This window comes from Epinephelus moara, chromosome 11, assembly GCF_006386435.1.
Source record: "Epinephelus moara isolate mb chromosome 11, YSFRI_EMoa_1.0, whole genome shotgun sequence".
Classification (NCBI taxonomy): domain Eukaryota; kingdom Metazoa; phylum Chordata; class Actinopteri; order Perciformes; family Serranidae; genus Epinephelus; species Epinephelus moara.
The window spans coordinates 13,864,604-13,878,001 of NC_065516.1; the positions used below are offsets into that span (position 1 = coordinate 13,864,604).

General features: G+C 39.3%; 1 protein-coding gene across 1 annotated transcript in view; it reads left to right on the forward strand.

Annotated features, from left to right (window-relative positions):
* The window catches only part of LOC126398032 (cadherin-7-like), a 263,786-nt gene extending 250,881 nt beyond the window's left edge, over nt 1-12,905 (forward strand). Inside the window, exon 13 of the mRNA XM_050057199.1 lies at nt 11,048-12,905. Coding sequence (XP_049913156.1) covers nt 11,048-11,562 — 515 coding nt within the window. The 3' untranslated portion in view covers nt 11,563-12,905. The remainder of the gene's footprint in view (nt 1-11,047) is intronic.
* Nucleotides 12,906-13,398: the final 493 nt, after the last annotated feature.

Genomic DNA, 13,398 nt, shown 5'->3' on the forward strand with positions numbered 1-13,398 from the left:
AGGACTCCTCACAAATCCAATAGCAGAGTAGACATAACATCTACTTTAGCATCCTCACACTGGTTACCCATACATGTTAGAAAGTGTTGTAAAATTTTAATGATGACTTTTAAAGCACGTGTGGAGGTAGCCCCTGATGATTTCACTGACTTACTAACCCTCTATACGTCTGATTGTAGCCTGAGATCCTCCAGCAGAAGTCTGTTTGTTCCAAGGTGAAGCCTTAAAACCAGAGGAGCTGAAGCCTTCAGAGTCACGGCCCCAGATCTCACTCACTCACTTACTCTCTTTTTCAGAATTGCTTTCTCTTGAATCGATTACTTTTCTTTTTTATTTTTATATGTTTTTACTGTGTTTCAGTGATTCATACCTCACTTTTCATTATTATTATATCAGTTCTACTTTTATGAATTATTTAATTTCTCCTGTTTTTTTTGTCTTTGTAAAGCACTTTGTTTTGTAAAGTATTAGCATCAAATCAAAATACCAAAAGTAAAAGGTAATGTTATTTTTGCAAAATTACTAATTTCAGAACATTCATTCATTCATTTTCTGTACCCGCTTATCCTGTTATGGGTTGGCTGGAGGCTCTCCCATCTGACACTGGACAAGAGGCGGGGTACACCCTAGACAGGTGGTGACCTGTCTAGGGTGTACCCCTAGACAGGTCTGACAAATAGAGACAGACAACCATTCACGTTCACATTCACACCTACGGCCAATTTAGAGTCATTCCCCATNGGAGAGCCTCCAGCCAACCCATAACAGGATAAGCGGGTACAGAAAATGAATGAATGAATGTTGCAGGGCTGACAAATAGAGACAGACAACCATTCACGTTCACATTCACACCTACGGCCAATTTAGAGTCATTCCCCATTCTATTCCATACTCGGTTTGAACTTCAGCAGGTCGTCTTGACCGTGTCTACATGCCTAAATGCATTGAGGTGCTGCCACGTGATTGGCTGATTAGTTATTTGCATTAACAAGCAGTTGAACAGGTGTACCTAATAAAGTAGCCGTGGAGTATATATATGGCTTATATTTGTGTGATCGATTGTGCATCTGGACCAATGTGGCAGGGCCAGTTTTTGGTCCCACTTCACCAAGTCTCTCTTTCCGTGAGGGAGACTTGGTCACAATTAAATACAGACCAGTGAAAACTATGGGAAAACATCTCATTTCTCTAGAAATCCTTTCCATAGTGTTATCAGAAACTTTTAGTGTTAAAAACAAGCACTTTTAGTGGACGCAAATTGATGGTGCATGTTTGGATAGGGATTACATTGCAGCACTCTCTGTCAATAATGGACCAATTTTGAAAATTGTTGTCTCCATGGGTCACTTAGGCGCAAAAGCATGGGAAAACAGGGTCCAGGTTGAAAAATACATAAGAGCCTCAACTCACTAAAATCCCTAAATTTGCCATTAATGACAAAACAATTACGGCAAATATAGAGATGGCAGCAGCACATAATCAGAAATTAACACTAAATAAAAGCTCTGCTCGGCTGTGTACTCAAGTACACTGGTATCACTGGTCTCAAATCAGCTTCTTTTCTTTTTCCTCCATCGATCTCTCACTATCTCATCAGATGCGGGGAACACACACTCCCACCTGAGTCTAACAACTACAATACAAAGCTGCGCGTGGAGAGCTCTTCAGAGCGCCACTCCTCTCCTCATCTTCAGGTTGAGTCTGAGAGCTTCAATCACAACAGTTGATACAAAGTGTGCAGTTTCCACCTGCCTGCCTTTAAACCCTGCAGAGCTGCATGCACATTAGCTTTGGCTCTACGTACTCATAAGCTAAGTGGTCATTAATCATAGGTTGATATTTTTAGATTTAATTACAGAGCTTGTCCTCTACTCCTTGCAGTAATATTCCTGAAAATGCCTGGGTACAACTATGCTTTTTTTTTCCCTTTTTGTAAATGTCATTTAAAACCTTTTTTTAATGACACAGTCACTTTTGGATGATACATCCAAACTACTGAGACGATCATTATCTTGTTAGATTTTCCCAGTACAGGTCGGGTATGGCTCAATCCTCCAGAGGGCCAATTAGGACATTACGTAGCACTCAGAATCTCCAGATAATTATTTCTGTAAGAGTATTTCTTATCAGACTCATTCTATAAATCTTTGTGTCCATTCTTCCGTGTCTTATTTTACCGTCTGTCTCCCGTGTTAGCCCCTCTGTCTGCGTCTCTATTTAGGCGTCTGTATTCAGACAGCAGACTCTCTTTTTTCCAGATCTGATCTTTAAGCTCCACTGTGCCCATTGTAACCTGCAAATTTGTGTTTAAACTGTGTAATTATTTGCTATCACACTGGTTGACATGCTAAAAATAAGAGAAGAAAAGGAAATAAGCCCCTTTTTTTAACTTAGCAAGTCAATTAAGAGCAGATTTGTCTTCATAATGACAGCCTGGCAGGAGCTAAAAAGACCTCTTGTGAGGGAATTGGAGGGAAGATGCAAACAGCTTGCAGAAGGATACATAGAACAAAATAAAAACGGAAATGTTGACGAGACAGTAAAGAAGCACAGGCGCATAATCCAGACAGATACACAGTTAACTGTGACAGATAACATCGGCCACAACAAAGGAAACATAAAAGCTGTTTGAATCATGCAGCAAACATACAGCGGCACTGATAAAGCAGCCAATAACATGGAGGATTTGTGTTTGCGGATTCTGATTGTTTCTGTGCCCTTCATCATCTCGTTGTGGCGCAGAATGTGTTTTGTTGCAATGTCATCCGTGCAGGAGAGTGATATCTGTCACGTTGATGAGGACGCATGAGACCTCTTCATCTGTCTAGACACCTTTACTTTATTGCCAGCTCTCTTCTATACTCTCATTCTCTGTCCTTGTTGTTACAACATTTAAGTCAGTAAGAGCTAAAACAATCACCAGTCCCAACTACTTTCATAATCAATTATCGGTTGAAGTCAGTTATTAAGTAAATAAGACACAGATTTCCTGGTTACAGCTTCTAAAATGTGATGATTAGCTGCTTCTCTCTGTTTAATGTCATTGTAAAGTGAGTGTCTTTGAGTTATAGACACATAAAGAGCAATTTGAAAATGTTTACCTAATACACTTTGGACAGTCGTCACTATTTTCTAACTTTTTATTCTGCAAACAATTTAGCAATTAGTTGAGGAAATAATCATAAGATTAATCAATAATGAAAATAATTTTTTGCAGCACCAACAGCAGTAATTACAAAGTGTTTTAGAAAACCCTATTCACACCGGACTAGTATTACCAAGAGAGCTGGTGATTTAGAAAATACCCCCTACGTCTGCATTGATAAGCAAAGTCTGTATTTTACTTGAATATACTGACAACCCCCTGGATATGATGCACACAGTCATTTGTAACTCCACTCTACACAATGCAGAAACACTATGCACTACCTCGTTTTTTCTTTCAAATGTGAGATAAACAAACAGAACCAGTCCTGCCATACATTTTCACACGTCATATATCTCATCATCTTTTGAGATTTCACTCTTCTGATGGATTTGAGCTTGGTCTTTCTGCGAGTGGGTTTCAATGCTCGGTAGCGACATGATCCTTCTGTACCCAGACTGCTGTCAATACTTTCATTTATAATAACCAAGGCAGCCTCTGTAATTCTTGACCAGGAAAGAGGCATGGAGAAAACAAAAAAACCTGAATACAACCTCACCGAGATGCCAATTCACAGGGGATTTATATTATCACATTATCTCTATGTTTGTTGAAATATCTGAGGTATTTTGTCAGTATTACTGACAAAATACCTCATGGCAGATTTGTACAGGAGAAAGATCACAGACAGACTCTGCAAATATTACAAATTACTTGAGGTCCCCAGGTGATACTAGTCCTGTGCAAATAGGGCTTAAGCTGCTTGTAATAAAACTTACACGTACTGACCTTAATTGTCAGACACAAGTAGAACAGTAATTGAAAAAAAGGTGGTTAGACTCTTCCTAAATAAGCACCACAATGGCAGGAATGTTCCATGAATTATATTAAGATCATATCCTCTGTAGGTAAAAAATATTCTGTCAAATAATCTCCCATCCAATCAAGCTGTCAGTCAGAACCTAAACTGTGGCAGGACGCTCTGTCCAGTCACATAAAGAGTTCTGCATGGCCTCACAGAAGCAATCGACTGTACACTTATTTATTAGTTAGTTGAAAAATTATGGGATGGCTGTGGCTCAGAGGTAGAGCGGGTGTTCACTAATCAGAAAATCAGGAGTTTGATTCCCGGTGATCCAGTCGGCATGTCGAAGCATCCTTGAGCAAGAACCCCAAATTGCTCCTGATGGCTGTTCCATCAGTGGTGAGTGTGTTAAAAACTGAATAGCAGGTGGCATCTTGTACTGTAGCCTCGGCTACCAGTATGTGAATAGGTGAATGTGACTCATAGTGTAAAAAGCATTTTAAGTGGCCAGATGACTAGATAGGCGCTATACAAGTGCAGGTCCATTATTTATCTATACTTCAATTCAGAATCTCTCTTTCTTCAGGGACTGAGTTTCATTCACAGTCAATGCTGTAACAATTTATTGAGGGACTTAACGCCTGCAACTACTGTGCATATTCTGAAAATGTTAGGACACAGGACACAGTAAGCAACAATTAAAGTTAAAGTTAAGAAAACAAACATACTTAAATACTACACTGTGTCCTAACTGGATGTGAGTGTCAGACTATGATGTCGCATCGCGTCACATCATGTAAACAAACCACCAACCTAGCAGCTGTGGTCTCAGAGTGAGAATGTAATTCCTCATTATTCATACTCACAACAATATCGCGGGTCATAGATATCAGTGTCCTGGTTCCCATATGATATCATATCACCATCTCCACTTTGTAAAATAAGCTAGCTTGCTAGCATCCCACATAGTTCTTACCAGGAACGTTCATCTTCTTGGTGATCTCCCTCCAGCCAGACATCAACTTACTTAGGTATTTGCGGTAAAATAACAAGGCATCCTGTAGGTACTTTCTCATTTAAACCTTGTGAATCAGCCGTTCCTCCTCCATTGTGGTGCCTCCAACATGAGTGACAGACTAAACATAGAAACTGGGAGTCCGACAAAAGTTTAGCTCAAAAAGGTGCGCTACGTCGCGTCACGTCGCTCACAGGGAGTTACAACACTCCAATCGAAAACAATGCAATCATACTGATTTAGTCGCTGACACTCACTTGAGTCGCATACAAGTAGAACACGGTGCTAGAGATTGCCATGTTTTGGAATGACATAAAATTGAATTTCTTTATTGTTACTGCATACTTGTATGCATCAGAGAGGGGGAAAAAAGGACACTTCAAAGATGACACAGTGTAGCTAAAGATACTGTATTATAACAAGATGGCCCACCTACAATATACTCCCATTGTATGAAATGGTATACATTTCCAGTCTCCTAAGTAGGCTTTGTCCCCCGTAGCCCAATCAAAGACGATGGAGAACCGCCAATCAAAGACGAGTATCCCCAACCTCACTTGGTTANTGTCGAATACGACATGAAACTACTCCAGTTAGCTCAATCATGTTGTAACTAAGACATCTGCTAGAATTTTTTTTTTTTTTTTAATCCAGTATCTTTGGTGAAACTGCACTGATTTCAGCACCAGAGAGGAGCTATCTGTTGCCCCGGATCTCGCGAGAGTGTGTTGTTGAGACAGAGACAGGTCTGGGACAAAGTAAATTTTCTCCTGATTTGTCCATCTGAAATTTGCCATTTTGGTGTCGGAATGTTCTGAAGATATTCGGCTTGTGATAAATGGGTCCAATATTTGCTTCTGTGACTATGGGGCTAAAGAATTGGCCATAATCTGTAATCACGTTCATTTCTCCCACTGAAGTCAATGGACTCAGGACCTGCTGTTAGTCTCCTAAAGGGGCATGGTGGTCGTGAACCCCACGTGACACTGATACAGGAAACTGACTCACAGTGGACCGTCTTGGTTTATCCACTGTCTTTGGTGTAGCTTACCGCTAGCCTGCAGCTGCATTTTCCAGACACCAAGGCCACAGAACTGGGTGATCCTCCTGCTTTACTAAAGTCCATGTAAACAACCAACGTGTCTTTGACAGAAAAAACTACAGATTGCAGGCTGTGCTAGTTAAGTGAAAGTGAAGCAAAGATCTTGTCAATTTTTACAGGTGAGAAAACACAAGCTGTCATTGTGAAGAGCCTTTTTGCCATCCAGTGGCTTTTGATTTGTTTCCGATTGAATAATGAAATTGTTATTTATTATATTTTAAATAGGACAAAAAAAAAAGAATTGGACCATATGGCTTTAGTGTGGTACATTCCAAAATATGAAAGTTATGTCACACTTGGTACCATGAAGCCTATCTTTTTAAGGAAGAATTTGAAAATGTAAATGACAATTGTCAGGACATAAAACCAATAAACTGCTGATCTATAGCCGTCAGCACTGAAAAAAATTCAAATTGAAAACTGAATTGAATTGTGACCTTTAAATCAAATGTCTAATTGAATCAGGGATTTGTAGAACTGTAACACCCACATTCAATAATGTTTAATAAGGGTATAGTGGGAAAAAAAACCTCATCAGAAATGTATGCATGTGGTTTGATCCCATTAGATTGACAGTAGCCCATATTTTGATTGAAATGTTGTTAAATCCTGATTGGTGCATGGAGGTACATAATATCACCTTGGACCAACTAAGTTCTGCCCATTTCTAACCATTTAGAAGAGTTAAGAGAAAAACTAAGATACAAAAGTCTCTTGCTTTTGGAAAAAAAAGAAAAAAGCTGCATTCATGTAGGACTTTCTTTTAATTAAAAGCTAATTAAGAAAATTGGTTTTAAGGGCCTTCAATGCTTTCTTTTTTCATACAAGAATGACACTACTACACAAATGATCTTTCTAGCAGGAATTAGTACTTCAACATAAATCCTCCTTTCATTTCAGACAGTTGCTGATTGATTCCTCTATCTGAAACTGCACTGCAGTACAGAGAGACAAAATGAGGGAATAATCAGTCCCAGTTTCACCAGAATCACACAGCACATGGGGGAAAAAATTCTCTAATGAGAAAGTGCATTCAATGATGCATGCTGGTAAGAAAAGGGCAGCACAGAAAACTCACCTTGTTCAGTATCGATTGTGCCGGGTAGATCATTTAAACAATTCAATTACAGCAAAAAGCCTTTGTAACACTAAATTGATCTCCTTTGCTTCTGTTTTTCATTTAGTGTACATCATTAGTAAATGTGTTATTAAGAGTTTGATCATGAGTTTGTGTATTTGCTCAGCTGTCTAGGCTAGAAATCATTTCTTTACAGGACCCTTGGTGCCTCACACAGACTCACTATTTGTATGCCCGGCCATCCACCTGCTCATCCTAGTAGGACGTGATTGGATGTTGGCCCGCTTCCAGTCTGTGACGCATCGTGACTGCCTTCTAGGCATTAAACCCTAAAGAGCTTTGCTGGAAAGCACTGAGAATATTCTATTTCAATGTGCCACTTTGTAATTCACTTTGGAGAAGCCCTACTGAATCGAATAGAATTTAGAATGACTCGAGTTCCTAAAATTAAAGGAAACAATCTTCCACAGAAATGTTTGGCGTTCTGTCTTAAAGTGCTAAAAAAAAAAAGTGTTACAGATATTAGTGGTGGTTGTTAGACTGGAGGGACCATTCCAAGTATTTCACAAAAAAACTGTTGTAGGGTACCAGCAGTCACCAAATAGCCAACAGAGAGCTACCCATTCATCTCCTGCAGCCTTTCCATGTGACACTTTCCTCCCTTCCATCTCTTCCATTTGCTCCCTTATTAGAGGGTGTGAAGTGGTGTTTGAATTCGGTTCCTGGGCCTCTTTCTGGGCTGCCTGCAGTAGCTCGACGTCGAGAAGGAAAAGAAATATGGGCCCACAGAGCGATATTTCACTGGCACCAGCTTGACATTGATGGATAGAGGATCATTAGACATTTGCCAGTTTGCTTGGGCGTAGAGTTATTTTCAGCAATAATGTATGGGAGAGGGAACAGGGGCTGGAGGAGGGCTTCTGGTAAGATCTCAGAGGGACATAGATTCCAGTTTGGTGGAGTTTTGTACAAGTCTTGAAGCAAAATGTAGGTGGTGGAAACCGCAAAGGGGCATAATATATTACATTGCAGGTTTAGTTTTGTAAACTCTAATTGGATTCACAGTGTAGTGGTTTTCTAACCTTTTTTGTCAGATGTTCCCTCACAGCCCCTCCAGATGAACTCAAATACTCCTTCACTGACACCGCCATCATGTTTCAAATGTGTTTAGTTGAGCTGATTTAAACAGGATGTCATTTAACACTGACAATAACATAAAGGTGGATTTTGTTAGCCGACAGTAGGAGTACTGTCGAAGAGAACTGTCAGTTTTTGGGTGGGTTAGGTTTGCATTTGTCCACTACCATTTGGAGAGGTTGAAGCTGGATGTTTCAACCATTTGTACTACAGTTTAAACTGCTTAGCAAATACTTTCAGCTAACATTTTCAAGTGCATATACTTCAGGCAAACGATTTTAAACATACATCCCCTACTTTCAAATAAATATTTCAACCATTTATCCGTTACTTTTACCTAATATTGTCAACCATTAAATGCTATTTTAAGCTAACACTGTCAACCATATATCTATTACCTTTAGCTATCACTTTTAACCATTTATCTGCTACTTTTAGCTAAAACTGTTAACCATTTGTCCGTTACTTTTAGCTTATACTTTCTACCATTTATCTATTATTTTAAGCTAACGCTTTCAACCATTTATCTGCCACTTTTAGCTAAAACTGTTAACCATTTGTCCGTTACTTTTAGTTTACACTTCCTACCATTTATCTACTTTTAGCTATCCCTTTTTACCATTTATCTGTTACTTTTAGCAAAAAAATTTAACCATTTAACCATTACTTTTAGCTAACATTGTCAACCATTTATCTGCTATTTTTAGCTTACACTTTTAACTATATATCCACTACTAACACTTTGGATAACACTTTCAAACATTTTTGGCTACTTTTAGCTAACACTGTAAACCATTTATCCATTACTTTGAGCTAACACTGAGCGCGTTTACATGCACACTAATAAACCGATCATTATCTGGTTTCTGGAGTTACCTGATTATTCAAGTGGTCATGTAAACAGCATAATCCGATAGACTTTATCAGATAAAAGCCATTATCTGATTATGAGAAATCAGATAAACACACCTAGCTTTTTCCCCAATAGTCAGATTATTCGGTGCATGTATACCCTTTAATCTGGTTTCTTTCGGGTTTTGCTATTTTATACTCCCACTCCACTACATTTTAGAGGGAAATATTGTACTTTCTACTCCACTACGTTAATCTGACAGCTTTTGTTTCCTTTCAGATAAAGATTTTACATAAAATAATATATTTTTATATTCTCAGTGTTTAAATTGTCACTTTTATTTTATCTTACTTATATGTTATGCACTTTGTGTGACAAGTTTATATACAATACACTTGTATATTGCACTTTGCAGTACTTTTACTCCGAATCTACCCAAAGTATGTAAAATTGGCTCCACATTGATAAACTACACATTAGAATGCTCTCACATGTATTTGTTAATGATAAAAACAAACAGTACTGTAAGAATATAAGCTGTCAGCATGATGAGTGCTTTATTTTGCAAATATATGACTTGCGTACTTTTCGAGGTTTTTCAAGGATATGAGTACCTACTGTAACAGGAAGTTTGAGTTTTATGTCATGTACTTGAGGAGAAATCCAACTGAAGGACTGAATCATGTAAACCAGGTTTTTCTGATTATCAGATTATTGAAGTGCATGTAAACGCGTCAAATCGGATTATTACCATTACCTGATTATTCCCAGTTATCTGATTATTGTGCGCATGTAAACATGCTCACTGTCAACCATTGTCTGCTATTTTAAGCTAACACTGTCAACCATATATCTACTACTTTGGACATGCTATATGTGGCCTAATATGGCCTGCTACATAATATAGCTCACTTGCATTTTTTCCATTCACCTCACAATGACAGGACTATCATACGCAGGTGAAATGTGTTTTCATGAACACATGGTAAACAAGCAAACAAGTGGTTACCTAACAGCAGACATTTTCTGCTTGGTAGCATACATAGCCACAGCAAAGAAGCATAAAGTGGTCAGCAAGGGCCACAGCTTTCAACAAAATTGAATACTTTTTCACTTACAGATAAAACAGTTTGTATAGTTTGGTTTTGTGTATGTGATTATTTTTAATAACTAATTTGATGCAAGAAGCAGCTGGCCCCCAGGTCTTTTCATATTATCTATTCTGGCCCCCCTGATCTACTACTTTCAGCCAACACTTTCCACCATCTTTCTGCTTCCTTTATACCGTTATAATAACTGTTTATGAATATATTTCTATTTTAGCCCTTATCCACTGCTTTTAATACAGGCCTGTACCACATTGAATCTGAGGAATGTGACAAGATGCTCGATCAGAGTTGGAATTTGGAGGCCAGATTGACACCTAAAGCTCTTTGGCACCTACCTCGGGCCATTCCTGAGCAGTTTTTGTGGTGTGGCATGGAGTCCTGCTGGGGATGCCACTGCCATCGGGTAATGCCGTTGCCACGAGGGCATGGACTTGGTCTGCAACGGTGTTTGGATGGATGGTGCATGTTAAGTGGCCTCCACATGAATGCCAGGACCCAGTGTTTTCCAGCAGAACAATGCATTGTAAAGAGATGATCAATGTCATTCACTTCATCTGTCAGTGGTTTTAATATTGTGGCTGATGTATATGTTATATATCATAGACTTAGTTGAGCTACTCTGTAATCCTTCCCCACACCCCTGGCAACAGCAGCAGTATCACTGCTTGGGAATCACTGTCACACTGTATTCAGCTTCTCTAACAGCCACATATCCCTGCATGGAAAATATAAAAAAAATATGAGAAAAAATCCAAGGTATCAGTCTATATTGACTCCGACATCTCTTCTCTCTTTGTCTTCAGTGATGGTTCTGCTAATTGTGACAATGCGTCGGAGGAGGAAGGAGCCTTTGATTCTTGAGGAGGAGAGGGACATCAGAGAGAACATTGTCCGCTACGACGACGAGGGCGGAGGAGAGGAGGACACAGAGGCCTTCGACATGGTCACCCTTCGCAACCTAAACGTCATCAGAGACCCCAACGTTAGACGAGACGTCACACCAGATACTCCCACCTTCTTTCATTACCCCACAACTACTCGCCCATCCTATAAATCCCTGCCGGACAACGTGGTGTTTCGAGAGTTTATTTGGGAGCGACTTAAGGATGCTGATGTGGATCCGTCAGCTCCCCCGTATGACTCTCTGCAGACATACGCTTTTGAAGGCAGCGGCTCTGTAGCAGAGTCACTAAGCTCTTTGGAGTCACTAAGTACAGACTCAGATCAGAACTATGACTATCTCAGCAACTGGGGACCACGCTTCAAAAAGCTGGCTGACCTGTACGGCAACAGCGACGCCTCCGGTGTCTTCTCTTAGCCCCCGGATGTCTCTCTTAACATTTCTTGGACTTAAAAAGAAAAAAAATACAAGTAATTTATTGTCAGAGAAAATGATTTTGTCTGCCTTAGTGCATCGGAGGAGAAGATTCAAAGACAAACACAAGAGAGATTGAAAGAAAAACACTTTGACTTCAAAGGTTTTTGGTTTGTTTACCTCCTTGTGTGGATTTTTCAGAAGCGTGCCATGGTAAGTTTTGACACAGACTTCAAAAGTGGCTTGACTGAGGATGAGACCTTGTGTGCAAAAGACATTAAAGGTTTCAAATTTTGGGCTCCAGTCCAACCATTGACTGCAGAATGCATACATGTTGGAGCATTTTTACGGGGAGGCACCTGTCCTTTCATTCCAGCGATGGGCATGGGCCCAGCACTCTTGCTTTGATGCATTCCTTTGCTATCTTTGTGCTAAAAAAAACCATAAACGTTTCTCATGAAATGCAGTATCCCTGGCGGCTAATCAGCAGTCACCCGACTGTTCATATGAAATTTGACAACAATTTCTATCGAATTCTTTTTTTGTTTTTTTGGTTGGGGATCAGGGTAATGAAGCTGTTTTTCATAAACATTTTCCACATTATTCATAGACTCATACCTCTCAACGCCATGAAAAGTGCAGCTGCACTCGTACAGTATAAACAAATAGTTGATGTGCTAAGGAAGTGATGTGAAGACATAAGTTGTGCAAATAATAAAAAGAATGACACTTCAGTTTGATGTCTCCACTGGGTGAAGCAGGAGCGTATAATTTATCTTATTCTCCTAACAATACATTTTGCAGATGTTGCAATGTAGTGTTTGTCTGAGTCTGTTTTTCTTCAGCCTTTCTATTGCCAAGTCCAATGTATGATTTCTGAGCTATAAAATGTCAGGATTTGGTTGTTCTGCTTTTGTACTAGGCGGGGGGGCCTTGGAACGTCTGGTAGACAGGAAAGCTTTGTTGAGGGATCAGTCTTTGTTGTGCTTGATAGCGAAATTCACGCCACCTAGACTCTAGAAAAAAAGAATTTGTTTCTGAAGTGACAGTCCTTAACCGGGTGAAGTTTGTAAGTAAATGAATTTTGCTTCTGTAGTTTGCAGAGTGCAGCATATATTGTCATTCAGAGATGAAATCAATAATGTCCATGGTTTGTTTGTTAATTAATGGTGAAAGGACACACTGTATGATAATTTGTTTTTCCAGCTTAAACAAATTATGTTACAATTGGGTGTTAACATGTACAACTGATATGTATTATTATTTATTTTGAAGAGGCAGAATTGTGCAAATGATGTTTTTATCCTTTTTGCTGAAAATAAAATTGACATTCAGTTCCTTAAAAAGACTGAAGGGATTTCTTTCAGTCCATCCGAACACAGAGTAAATAAAAAAGGTTATTTCTGTTAATAAAATAACACCAGAGTCTAACAAGAATAATCAATGATTTAAAAAAAACACTGGTGCCTCACTTTGTGCATTTAGGGAATTCAAGGATCCAGAGAGGGGGGAGGGAAGGGGAGGGGTTTTTTTTTCCTTTCATATCTCTGTTTGATGAGGCTTTTGTAGTTGAAAGGCGAGATCGAGATGCTCCAAAGAGGCATGTGTGATGACTGCGAGGCTCACTGTCGGCCATCTGAGAAGCCTTTTACAAGTCAGCCAAGTCTGTATCATGCAGTCAAAAGAAGCTCCCATAAAGGTGTGTTCAAATACTGCATCTTGTGCAACACCTGAAGACAGCACATGTACATAGTGTGCATGTATGGTAAGCATAACACTGTCTTCATTATTTTTTTGACTAGAACAAGAAAATACAAAGGTCATGACTCTAAACTTTCC